Source organism: Pleurodeles waltl, chromosome 7, assembly GCF_031143425.1.
Source record: "Pleurodeles waltl isolate 20211129_DDA chromosome 7, aPleWal1.hap1.20221129, whole genome shotgun sequence".
Lineage (NCBI taxonomy): Eukaryota > Metazoa > Chordata > Amphibia > Caudata > Salamandridae > Pleurodeles > Pleurodeles waltl.
Genome location: NC_090446.1, coordinates 20,728,381 through 20,742,148, shown reverse-complemented (window position 1 = coordinate 20,742,148; position 13,768 = coordinate 20,728,381). Strand labels below are relative to the sequence as shown.

Here is a 13,768-nt window from a genome sequence, read left to right as displayed (position 1 = left end):
GTGCGCATGTCTGGATGTATGTGTGCGGGTATGTGTCCCCGTTGTGTATGTGTGTGTAGGGGGTGTGTATATGTGCATGTTGGGGGTGTGTGCATGTCGGGGTGCATGTATGTGCATGTCGGGCTGGGGGTGGGGAGGGGGTTCGTACCACCTCTGGGGGGTGGCAGGGGGGTGGAGGGTGTGGGGGGAGGACTCGGGTGGGTAGTGGGGGGTGGGGGAGACCCCTATCAGTGCCAGGGAAGGAATTCCCTGGCCCCGATAGGGCTTACCGCCATGGTTCGCACGGCGGTTCCCGCCCGCAAGAAACCGCGGCGGTAGGCAGGGTCATAATACCCTTGGCGGTCTTGGGACGACCGCCGGGCCGGAGTGCGCAAACTCCAGCCCGGCGGTCATGACCGCCGTGGCGGTCGGAGTGGAGAAGTGGCAGTCGGTCGCGGCGGTGGGAATGCCATTTTTAATACCGCCGGTCTGTTCGCGGTCCGACCGCCATCTCTCCGCCGACCGCCAGGGTCAGAATGAGGGCCATAATCTGTACGTATGGCTTAAAAATAACTATTTGGTTCATCTATGGTATTGCCTATGGGTACTGTTGGCATTGATTGCCTTTCTGTTTTGGACTGATTTTGTCATTGTTTTCTTTCTCTTGATAATCAATCGATCAATCAATCACAAATTTGTGAAGCACGACACTGTCAACCTTACTGGTCACTAGGTGCTGTGTTTCTATTGAAGAGCCTTGTCTTGATTTGTTTCCTGAACACCACCAAGGAAGGGGATGTCCTGAGGTGTAGGGGTAGATTGTTCCTGGATTTGACAGTGATGTAGGAGGAGTGGCCACTGCAACGGGAGTGAAGGATGCAAAGGACGTGTGCGAGGTGGAGGAAGGTGGAACGAATCTGTCTTGCTGGGGTGGGAATATTTAGTCTGTGGTTGAGGTTCATCAGGCCTTGATTGTTTAGTGCTTTGAAGGCCAGTATGAGGATCTTGAATTGGCACCTCTTTTGGACTGGGAGCCAATGAAGGGCTCTGAGGTGGGGGTGGTGCTGTATCTTGGGATATTCAGGATGAGTGTGATGCTGCATTCTGTATGGACTGCGATCTCTTGAGTAGCTGGGAAGGGAGTCCGGCGTAGAGGATGTTGCCACAGTCGAAGTGGATGGTGATAAGTGCATGCTTGACTTTTGGTTTTGCTGATGGGGATCCACTTGAAAGTTCGGTAGAGCATCCAGAGTATGCAGAAGCAGGAGGAGGCCACACAGTTAACTTGACGTTTCAGTGAGACTTGTCTGTCTATGATGCAGAGGTTTCGAGCGTGGTCTGAAGGGGTGGGTGGGGGTTCAAGTTGAGCTGACCACCAGCTGTGGTCTCATATGTTGGGATTTTCTCCTAAGATCATGACTTCAGTCTTGTCAGTGTTGAGCTTGAGGCAGCTATTCTTCATCCATGCGGCTATGTTGTTCATGGTGTTGTGGGAATTGGTTTTTGCATTTTGGAGTTCCCTGGAGAGAGAGAGGATCAGTTGGGTGTCATCAGCGAAGGAGAGTATGGTGATGCTGTCGGATCTGATGATATTGGTGGGGGGGTCATGTAAATGTTGAAGAGGGTGGGGCTGAGGGAAGATCCCAGGGGTACGCCACAGGTGATGGTTTTGGGTGTGGAGGTGAAGGGGGGAGGCAGATGCTTTGCTTACGTCATGGGAGAATGGAGGCGATTCACTTGAGGGCATTATGTTGAATGCCGATGTGGTGAAGTCTCATGAGGAGTGTGTGGTGGGAGACTGCATCTAAACCACGGAGGGGTCTAGTAGAATAAATTATGTTTTTTTCCCCTGGTCAAAAAGGGTTCTGATGTCGTCCATGGCTGGGACCAGCATGGTCCCCATGCTGTGGCTGGCTCAAAACCCCGATAGTGAGTAGTCCAGTAGTTGTTTTTGTTCTAGGTGTTCCATGAGATGTTGATTGATGACGTTTCATTGACCTTGGTGGCGTATGATAGCAGGGAGATAGAACTGTAGTTTTCTAGGTCATTGGGGTCTGCTGAGGGCTTCTTGAAGAGTGGGGTGATCTCTACATGTTTCCAGGGCTCTGGAAAGGAGGCCGTGGAGATGGAGGTGTTGAGGATGTTGATTTGAACTGGGCTAATTGTGCTGGCTCTGACTTTGAAGAGGGAATGGGGGTAGGGGACAGTGGGTGTCCCTGAGTGAGTGGAGGCCATGATGTTGGCAGTGGTCTGTGTGGTGACTGGGGTACAAGAGGTCAGTGTATGAGTTGAGGCAGCTGCTTGCGGCAGGTGATCCAGGTTGATGGTGTTGGGTTGGGGGTTGAAGTTGTTGTAGATGGTGGTGAGATAGAGAGTTGTAGAGTTCCTGGGAGGGGTGGATGGTGGTTTCTACTTAGGTCATTTTTTGAAAGGCGCTCTGTCGGAGGGGTCTTTGGTTGATCGCCACTTTTTCTTGAGTTGGTGATAGCTGCGTTTGATTATTTGGAGCTGCAGTGTGTACCAAGTGACTTGCTTAGGGATGTTGTTGGATTTGGCCAATTTTAGAGGAGCAATTTTGTCGGCACAGTTGGGTATCCATTTGGAGAAGTTCTTTACTGTCTGGCTGAGGTCAGTCGTGGATGCGGGTTCTGAAGCATGTAGATCTGTGTCCTAAGGTCTTTTGTTATATTGCCCAAGCTGTGATGGGGGCATTGCGGTATTTGAGGTGATGAGTGTCATGGATGAGAAAGTGGATGATGTGGAAGTCAGACCATATGGGGTCCGAGATGTGGGTGATTAGATCAGGTTGCTGGATTTGAAGACTGCATCAAGCACGTGTCCTGCTTATTGGGTGAAACCGATGTTGTTGTGGTCCTCCAGGTGGGTGGTGGAGTTGGTGTTGTTGGTATCATCGAGGTGGAAGTTCAGGTCGCTGAGTAGGATTTAATGCTTCAAATCAATTTCAAGAGGAGTGATGAGGTTGGTGATGGCATTGCAGGAGGCTGTCGAGGGCCCTGGGGTCTGTATACTAGGGTGCCTCTCATTGTGGTGTTGGTGTCGGTCTGGATTAGGAAGATGAGGTGTTCCATGAGGAGTGGTTGGTTGTTGCCAGTGATAGTACAGTGGTTGTATTCTTTTGCAGATTATTGAAATGCCCGCGCTGTGCTTCTTGATGAAGTCTCAATGAAGCCTCTTGTATCCGTCTGGGATGGCTGCAGCGATGTTAGGGGCCGAGGAGGGGGTGATCCATGTTTCAGTGATGAATGCGATGTCTGTGTCTAGGGAGGCGATGGTATCCAAGATTTCGGTGGTGTTTTTGCCTAGCGACCAAGGGTTGAGCAGTATACCCTGGAAAGGTTCAAGGTTTGATGTGTTCTTTGGTGTGGGCATTCTGGGGGCACAGGTGACCAATGTCTGGTGTAAGTCACAGGAGAAATGACTCTGGATGCAGCTGAAAGGTCTCTTTTTTGAGCATGGGGAGACCGAGAAACAACAGGTGTTGTGCGATCCGGAGTTGAGGTCCAGAAGTTACTTAACTGGTCATTATGTTCCTGAATGACTTGTCGTTAAGCATTTGGATGAGGTTTTAACACCATACTTATCTTCTCATAAAGTTCAAAGAGATTTGTCCCCTGTGAAAATTTCAGCAGTTCTGATTCCAGATGGGATTGTTTGGGATAAGTGACCTTTGACATATACTGTCCTACTGAGGTCATTCAAATTCCATTCCGTTTAGAATATTAATGATTGATTTTATTACACCTGGTGTTGCTTCCGATGACTGAGGTGTTAAACCAGTTGAATCTATGGTTGCTGAGCTAGAGTACTACACTGCTTTTGGAAGTGAAGATGTGTATACAAACACAGAGAATTGTGGGGAAATGTTCTGTTACAATCGTTGGTGAATTTACTTTCTGCAACGAACTAGTAAACCCAGATCAGTTTTTAATTACACACAATGGGAACATTGTCTGACTCCACCTGTGGGGAGCTCCAAAACATATGTTGAAAAGTTTGCATATTTTACTGGGCATGACACTAAAAATGCCGAGTTCTATTATTGTAAATTACCACTTTCTAGAATGAGGAAAATATTGGTTAACACACACAAAACGGATTTAATCAGACTTCTTTGTTTCCTGATTCGCTGTTGTGGACAATGCATATTCGAAGAACACTATTGATGTGGAAAGTGTATGGGGAACTAAAGATTGGGAGATACGGGGCAGGGAAGCCCTGTTCAGAGCATACCTTATTTCCTTGCAAATTACATTTTTAAATGAAACAATCCAACTAACATCATGCTTGGGGTTGACAAAAATAAAAGAAACTAACGGGCCCAGCATCCCCCCACCAGCTAAATTTTGCAATTGGCAAACACTTTTAAATGTCACTGAAGATCAACTAACCGCTTGGGTGCAGAACGGTACCTTCAATTCCTCACTTTTAGGTGGTTATTGTGGCCTAAAGACACACATGGTTGCTGGGCATGTTTTATTAATTCCTCAGGGGGTTTCAAAGCAAGCCGGTCAGACTCTAGCTATGTCTCGGGCAACATTTGGGTATTGTCACTAGAACCAGTGTAAGTAAACTGTGCCAATAATGATTAAATTCCTCCACCTTAGCAGGTGTAAAAAATCACCTTAGTCTCCTTTCTGAGAAAATAGATTTACAAGATTTATTTTTTGGACCTAGAAGCCACACCCACAATATTTCCTGTATGCCATATATAATGAGATTTAGACGTTTTCTCAAATGGAAGCTGCTGCACATTTAAGGTAAATAGATAAGGAAAACATGGAAAAGGATTTAGCTGTTGCAGATAATGCATGAACACCCTGTCCAACCGAATCTACAAATTAAGTAATATTGCATCATCTGCAATTGAAATAATTGAGAATGACATGTTCTTTCTACAACATGGGCAGAGTCAACTGCATTCCATCATGCAGTTAGGTTGGACATTGCAGGTTTTGAAAAATGGATGCGTGCCCTGGCAACACATAAACAGTAGCAAATTATTTGCCCCTTTTAATTTATTCAGGGAACAACAGAAAATGGCTAAAAAAGAAGTTTGTTACATCATGCTTAATATGGAAAAGTTAGAAAAGTTGCCTTTTACTATAGCAGAAATTTCCTCACCCGTATGATTGATACATGGAGTTATAAATCTGCCTAGTTCCACCTTTCATTTTACAAATAGTTTGAAACATTTTGCTGTAGGCAGATATAAGCAGCTAGGAGACAGTTACATCCATGAAGTGTGGGAGTTGCCTTTCGATTTCAAATCTTTGAACGGCAAAACAGAGGTCTTTCTTAACTGAAGGGAATGTGAGACTACTGTTAGTCATTCTCTGATTTGTAAGCAGGTGTCCTTGCACAGCCTTTGCAATGTGGAGGTCGCAAACATTGCATGCCATCTGAAGGGTACTCCTGTCCCTTTAATTTATCCAGTATTTCAGATACCATACTTTCAAATGGAAGTTACTTGGTTCTGAACGATGAAAGCTGCTGTGGTATGAAGTCTGGAATTTCCTCTGTCATTCCGGTTTCTCAAATGGTATCTTTTTGGGGACATATTTTAACCTCCCACACACAAAAGATAAGAGTAGTGTAATTGTGGCCTAACATTGCTACTTTTAATGTGAATTTTTACAAGCTCTGCTATTGTTTCAAACCCAAGTGACCATGACAACAGCCAGAGAAACGTAGGCTCTCCAGATAGTGAGGTCATCAGCTGATATACAGTCCATATTAGATACCAATTTCCCCAAGCACTTGGTCAGCAGAATTTTCAATGCCTCTAGCACCGAAGGGACTGTGCACTTTTTAAGGCTGTCAGTTCTGGGTTTGTCAGCACCTTCCAGACTGTGTTTGAAGTCATACCTTCAGCCATACACTCACTCTGCCGAGTCTTCAGCAGATTCGCAGTTACTTTGGCATTAATTGGCTGTATACTGCTGCTATTATATGTTCTACGCAGCGGCTGCCCTATTTCGACCAAGCGGAGTGATGGAGCTACCATCAGACCTGGCTGTGTTTTGATCGTCTGATGCATTACTTTGGAGGCTCCTTGCTGGAACAACTGGAGCATGATTAGTCATTAACATTCAGACCAATCCTAACCTGTGTGTAGCCAGTTTTCCACTGCATTTGGTGTGCCTTTGAATGCGCAGCAATAGCGTGTCTTGTTGTGCAGCCCGTGCCTCCTGTAGACAAGGAACTGTTAATGTTCTCGATGAGGGTTCATTCAGGGTCATGCCCCTTGAGACTGAGGTTGATTCACGAGGCATCTTATGAGCCACTGCTTGTGGATTTCCTGGCTCCAACAACATCTGGCACAATGGGCAGTGTCACCTCCACAGGTCATTTGGCACAATGGACATTGTTGCCTCCGAAGCCATTCTGCGTTTGAGGTTCCTGCTCACTTCAGCTCTGTGGAACCCTCCTGCGAATCCTTTGATTGATTTATCACCTGCTGAAGTGGAATCCTTTTTGGTATCAATCTCCATTGATGACAACGGAGACCTTTTACAGGATCATGATTATTGTTCATTTAATGATTGGTTTTCTACAATGTATAAAGTGTGGTACCAAATTGCCTTTTGATTTGGCCTGTCTGCTGGCCTGTTTTGCTTGTCACTGTTGATATTAGATCTGGAAAGTATGATTTTAAGTTTGCTTTTAGATTTTTAGTTTGGAGCATTTAGAGCATACACTTTGGATTTCGCACCCTTGTTTTGTCAATGGGGGAGGGTGTTGAGGATCTATTTTAGTTGTTTGGGCATAGCAATTTAGCTTAGCTTTGGCTTGCAGGCTTGTGTCCTTCGATTTAGATAAATATGCTCTGTTTTTTATTTTTAATCATTTTAGCTGTGCTTGCAGTTCTTTCATAATTTAAGGAATGTTTTTATTTTATAATCAGCTGCTATGCAGAGAAAGCATCATTATCAGTAATGTACATATTGGATTGTCATTATGTCTCTTTGTTTCACATTAAACAAGAACAGAATGTGAACATGTCAGACATTTGTGTTATGGTATTGCCAATCCAAGATTGTGCACACAATCTAACGTTTACGTACATACCCACGTCAGGATGTCTGCATAGACAATAACATGGGCCTTATAAAAAACAATCTGTGAGACCAAGGTCATTAGAGGGGGGATCCACTCAGGATATTCCATCTACACTACATGTCTCTTTGCAGGCAGCAGACCTCAGCCTTTGTGTCTCTACACCGCCTGATTTGGAGACTGGATGCCAGCCTTGTTCTAAGGTAACAGGAGTTTGGGCACTTCTCATGGACATGGCTTGGGCAGATTAGGTTTATCACACCTTGCTCTCTTTAGGTTAGAAAATATACTTACTTTCTGTGGCCCCCATCCATAACGAATTTACGGCCAGATGTAGGAAAATCCTGCATTGCGACTCGCAATTTGCGAGTCGCAATGCAGGATGCAGGATGGTGTCCCTGACATCTGCGAGTTGCAAGGGGGTTGCAAAGGCTCACCTCACTAATATTAATGAGGTGGGTCGCAATTTGCGACCCCCTTTCGACTCGCAGCACTCACAGGGATGGTGGCCTGCTGGAGACAGCAGACCACCATGTCTGTGACCGCTTTTATATAAAACTGTTTTTTTTTGTAATGCAGCCCGTTTTCCTTAAAGGAAAACGAGATGCATTACAAAATGAAAAAATGAAACATGTCAGTTTAATTTTTTCAGAGCAGGCAGTGGTCCATAGGACCACTGCCTGTTCTGAAAAATAGTTTTCAAGGCCATTCACAAAGGGGAAGGGGTCCCACGGGGACCTCTTCCCTTTTGCTCATGGGTTACCACCAGTGTGACACTGGTGGTAACTGTGATTGCTTTGCGACCGCGTTCGCGGTCACAAAGCAATCCTGCATCGCGCTGCGACTCGCAAATAGGAAGGGGAACACCCCTTCCTATTTGCGACTCGCAGTCCCGTTTTGCGAGTCGGTAACCAGGTTACCGACTCGCAAAATGGGAATAGGGCATCGCGATGTGGGTTTTGCCCATTGCAAACAGCTAAAATCGCTGTTTGCGACGCAGAACACCGTTGTTACATCTGGCCTTAGTCATTTACAAACTCCAAGCTTGTCACTCTGATTTTTACTTTTTGGGGGTTCCAGATTTCTTTTGCTGAGACAGCACCACCGAGGACAGAACTGAGGGCCCAGTAGAGGCAGGAGCTTGCTTACTTAAATCACGGCTTAGCATGTTAAAAACTAAACCTCTGTTCCCAAGAAACATTGAGGGGATGACACAAAAGTCAAAGTGGCTGATGGGGTTACTCATGACATGGGGCCAATGGGAAATACCTTAAACAACGCATTGTGAACAACACAGACATTTACCATGAAAGCGAAACATGCTTGCCAGAACAACGACTGCCTTTTTCTGTGCCTTAACCAAGCATGTGCCAAACTACGTATGTGCTTGTTTAAGGCACAGAAAAAGCCAGAGTAGGTCAGAAGAGGATGTGGTAAGGTAGGTGGGGCTGGGGCAGGATTGGGGGTAGTTTTTAGGGGTGGTGGTTGGATTAAGGGCTTGGTTTGGGCTATTTATTTTTTAGGGATGGCTTTTGGGTATTTTTTTGGGGCTTAGGGTGGGGGCGGGGTACTTTATTTTTTAGGGTGGTGAAGGTTTAAGGAATGGCTGGAAGAGCGAGAAGAGAAGAGGAGGAAGAATTTGGAGAGGACGCGATGAGGTAAGTGGGTTAGGGCAGGATGGGGTGGATTTAGGACTCAGGGTGGTTGGTGGAAGTCGGGGTAGTTTAGTTTTCAGGGGCAGGAGTAGGGGGGGTCAATTAGTTTTTTTTTAGGGCTCAGGGTGGATGGGGAGCCAGGGTAGTTTAGGTTTGTGGGGTGGGGGTGGGTGGGTCAGGATAGTTTTTTTTAGGGCTTAGGGTAGGTGGGAGAGTTGTGGTAGTTTAGTTATTGGGGGTGGGGAAGGATTTAGGGCTCAGGATGGGTGGGAGTGTTGTGGTAGTTTAGTTGTTACGGGCAGGGGTGAGGGGTCAGGGTAGTTTTTTTAGGACTCAGGGCGGGTGGGGCCATTGGGGTAGTTTAGTTTTTAGGGGCGGGTTGAGGGGTTGGGAACAATTTTTTAGGGCTCAGGGCAGGTGGAGGTGCCAGAGTAGTTTAGTTTTTAGGGGTAGGGGTGTGGGTCAGGATAGCTTTTCTTAGGGCTTAGGGTGGGTGGGGTTTGGGGTAATTTAGTTGTTAGGGGTGGAGAAAGCTTTAGAGCTCAGGGCGGGTGGGGAATGTGTAGGTACTTTATTTATTAGGGGTAGGGTTAGTTTTGGGCCTTAGGGAATGTGGGAGGGGGTTGTATAACAGACCCACACATGCCATTTCCACATATACCTTTACTAAGCATGCTTCTCCAATGAAATTTGTTGTAAAGGCATTCATGGTAAAGGCGTGCATGGAAAAGAGGCGGTCGTGGTTCCGACTGCATTGTTAATACATGCATTGCTCCAGCATGCGTGGTTCTGTCATACCAACAGGGCCAATATGCCTGAAACCCACTCTGATGGATGATTAGTATGAAATGTTTTTTTTTTTAATCAGCTGGAAGCTGAGTGCATAGACACTCCTCCCATGAATTACCCAGATACATATCTCCTACTTTCAAATCCACTGTTCCACAGAGGCCACATTGAACATACTAGGGGTCAGATCTACAGGAAACTGGCGCAGCGCTGCACCAAAAATAGCAGTGCTGTGCCATTTGTTAAGGCAGGGATGCACCATATTTACAAGAATATAGTCCACCCCTGCATTGCCCTCTGCATCAGCTGTAAATTAAGCAGCCTGCACCAACGCAGAAATCCTTGCACCATAGTGCAAGGGTGTCTGCTTTGAGGGGTGCGATTGTTTATGTGTAGGAAGTTGTCACTTCCTTCACATAAACAATCTAGAATAGCGATTTGGCACTTCTATGTGTGCTGAAAAATGCAGCACCCACAGAAGTACCAAATTGTCATTTTTTAAATGATTGTGTATGTGCATGAAGGGGCATCACCCCGGGGGTGGCACTAGTTTTTGACACCTTCTAGTAAATCTGTGGTAGAATCAAAAGCAATGGGTGCTGCAGTGGAATACCCACAGCAACACCTATTGCAAGCCCCTCTGATGCAGAAAACTGCGTCAAAGGGGCTCACATTTACAAGGCAACCTTAAGAAACAAAAAGTGGCTTAGCACCACCTTATAAATGTGGTGCTCTGCACAGCACCACCAGAGCGTCACTAAAAGTGGCGCTCCGGTGGCACTAGGGCCTTGTAAATCTGGCCCTAGGTGAGGAAGTCTACATCATTACAAAAAAGCTCCATCTAGAAGACAATAGTTTCAGGGGTCAAAGTGGAAAACAAAGATCTAAAAAAGCTGAGAAAACCCACTGTATCAGGGTCATGTTAAAGTGAGATTAAGTCAATGCTTTGCACCAAGCCCAGAAAAATGAAAACTCTATTGCACCCAGAAACAGTAGCACAACTTTGTGAGTATGATGCATGATAGTGTGCATGCTACAAGCAATACGTCAATGTCTCACCCATTTTCGGGACCTCTCGATGATGGTGCTTCTGCAGATCTTGTTCTTTGCAATACTGTATTTTGTGAACATTAGTTGTATATATTTTAGGGACTATAGAAAAGCTATTACCTTTTGTGTATAAAAACCTGCAATCATAATTTCATGTCACAATAAATGTTCCAAGGACCTTTGGGTGGGTGTTTTTATCCACTACAATATTGATGTAAGAGAAAAGCTCATCTTTTTTCCATAAACTGCTGTTTTCATAATCAGGAATGTCACAAAACACCACCAAAGACTACACAAAAATATCACAAGCAATACATCTACATTGTAACCTGACAACTTTGAGCCGTCAACTAACATGTTAATTTATATTGTTTGTTTATTTTATTTCAGACTATTCTCATATTCAGGAAAAGATGGTATGTTGGATAAATGGAGAAAGAAAATCTAACCTCAGTAGAGAACTTCCTGATTGTGGGATTTTCAGACCTTCCACGGCTCCAGATTCTTCTTGCTAGTGTTTTTACACTAGTTTACCTGATGATTTTGATTGGAAATCTATTTATAATGTCAATAATATACTCCAGCCCAACTTTGCACACTCCCATGTATTTTTTCCTCCTTAATTTGTCCTTTGTTGACATCGGTTTCATCTCAGTCACTTTCCCACAAATGATTGTCCATTTTTTTCTGAAAAACTCACGTATTTCCCTTACTGAATGTCTGCTGCAGATATATTTTTTTTTGCTCCTGGTGGTGACAGAAATTCTTCTCCTTGCAGTCATGGCCTTTGATAGGTATGTGGCCATCTGCAACCCCCTCCATTACGTAACTATCATGAACAAGAGTAGGTGCCCCCAACTTGCCGCAGGCTGCTGGTTTAGTGCCCTCATACTTGCACTGCCACACACATTACTGATGTCTCAGCTCTCCTACTGTCAGTCCCACACCATCAACCATTTCTTCTGTGATTTCAGTGCGCTGATGAAGCTATCTTGCACCGGCATCTACATTATTGAGACACTAAATTATTCATTAGGATCTACTTTTGGGTTGGGACCATTTATTTCTATCATCATATCTTACATGAAGATCATCTCAGTGATCCTAAAGATTAAGTCTACAGAGGGGAGGAAGAAGGCCTTCTCAACATGTGCCTCTCACCTCACTGTGGTTATTTTATTTTATGGCTCTATTTCTCCTACATACTTGAGCCCTACATCAACATTTTCAATGAAAGAGAACAAGATCTTGTCTTTACTCTACACCACTCTTCCTCCATTGTGCAACCCCATCATATACAGTCTAAACAACACAGAATTTAAACATGCCTTGAGGAAGAAAAAGGAAAAGGAAAGAGTATGGACAACAAAACCATAAAAGCTATTTTTCTGACAACAGTTGTTTGGTAATGATTGCTCTATCTGTATAGCCACAGAGGTATATTTGATAACTTGCTTAAATATATGTTAGGGACATGTCATTCTGTGATGTTTACAGTTGTAATTAGTTTATATATTTCCTTGATGGATGGGGTATTAAAGAAGCATAGTTTTGGATATGTGATAGTGTGGTCGAAATTTGTCCCATTTGAAAAAATTATGTGCTACTGTCCATGCCAGGATGTGGACAACAAGATATTCTGTTTTTATGTCAGATGTTCAGCGACATCATTAGAGAATAGTTCAGAGTAGTTGGCACAGTCTTTTCTAAAACCGTCTGTAATTTTAGATGCTTTTTATCAAGGAGCAGCACCTAAACAATGTTTGGAGAAGTTAGCTTTCTCAACTTTTTAAATTGTTGCGTTTTTGTAAGAGCATTTTTTTTTTTGAACCATGAGTTTTCCTCCAATGTATTCTTGGCTCCCACTTGGCGGATCACTCCGGAACTTTCCATGCACAACAAGCATCAATGTTTTTGGAAAATTTCATGAAGAATCCTGAAATGGTATAATGATATAAGCAAGTCAAAACATTTTTTTTTCTATGGCAACATGGTTATGACTATAACTACAGAGTGGTGACCGCCACTAGGTAATATGTGCATATATATATAGCCATAAGCACCTAGCACTTAGCACTTTATAAACTAGAATAAAGGAATCTTGAAATCTCTGACTTGGTGGTACCGTCGTTATTCTTGCGAGTTGACCCAGGGAAGACTGGGGGGCAGTCGTAAAATGGCACTATATATATATATATATATATATATATATATATATATATATATATATATAATAACATTTTCTAACACTGAACATCCGAGACCACCAGAAATAATAGCAGTGGTCCTCCAATTTCCAGCAAAATGTACAGGATCAGTTTCAATGCCAGGAGAATATCCTGAAGGAGTACACCAACCCTTTGTGGCAGTGCAGGAACTGAAACATAGGAATCTAAGTAGGACCAAGCTGAGGATATTACTATTTCTGGAGTGAAGGTTTTGAACATTTCGGGCCACATTTATGAAAAATGACACACAAATGCACTAGCGCAGTTGTGCATCAAACATTTTAACACCGCATAGCCACTTTCGTAAGCAGCATGGGTGCGCTGCATTTATAAAATGGTGGATTATGGCGCTAAGAAAGCTTAAAGTAAAAAAATTACGCTAACCTTTGTGACATATTGTTAAGAAAAATTACACTAATGCTGCAAAGGTGGCGCTATCATGGTTGAGAGGTTGTCGAGAAGGGTGGCAGTGTTGCTGTCATTGGTGTTCTTGAGGTGGAAGTTTAAGTCCCCAAGGAGAATGTAGTCAGTGGATGCGAGACCGTGCGTGCTGATGATGTCGGTAATGGAGTCGCTGAACTGCCGTCATGGACTGGGGGGCCTGTAGATGAGGGTCCCTCGGAGGGTAGTGTTTTGGTCAATGTGGATTTGGAAGGGCAGGTCTTTGGCGGTGCTGAGGGTGTCTTCGGTGCTGGTTGTGAGGGTGTTCTTGTGGATGATGCCGATGCCTCCTCCTGGTTTGTTGGAGCGGTCCCTGTGGGTGTCTGGGATGACTATGGCGATGTCAGGCGCTGAGGAAGGGTTCATCCAGGTCTCGGTCAGGAAGGTGACATATGGGGAGGCTGAGTCGAGTAGATTCCACAGCTCTACTGCTTGCTTGTGGATGGAGAGGGTGTTGAGGAGGATACATCTGAGATGGTTGCGTCCTGCCTTTGTGGGTGGGTCATTGGTGAGGAGGATGGTGAAGGTGCAGTTCCAGCAGGAGAAGGG

At 44.6% G+C, this 13,768-nt stretch overlaps 1 protein-coding gene across 1 annotated transcript; it reads left to right on the top strand.

The window, feature by feature from the left end:
* Window positions 1-10,979: 10,979 nt before the first annotated feature.
* Window positions 10,980-11,981, top strand: LOC138247135 (olfactory receptor 5V1-like). The gene has a single exon (XM_069201875.1). It carries the CDS (start codon window positions 10,980-10,982, stop codon window positions 11,925-11,927), a length of 948 nt encoding a protein of 315 aa, XP_069057976.1. The 3' UTR covers window positions 11,928-11,981.
* Window positions 11,982-13,768: the final 1,787 nt, after the last annotated feature.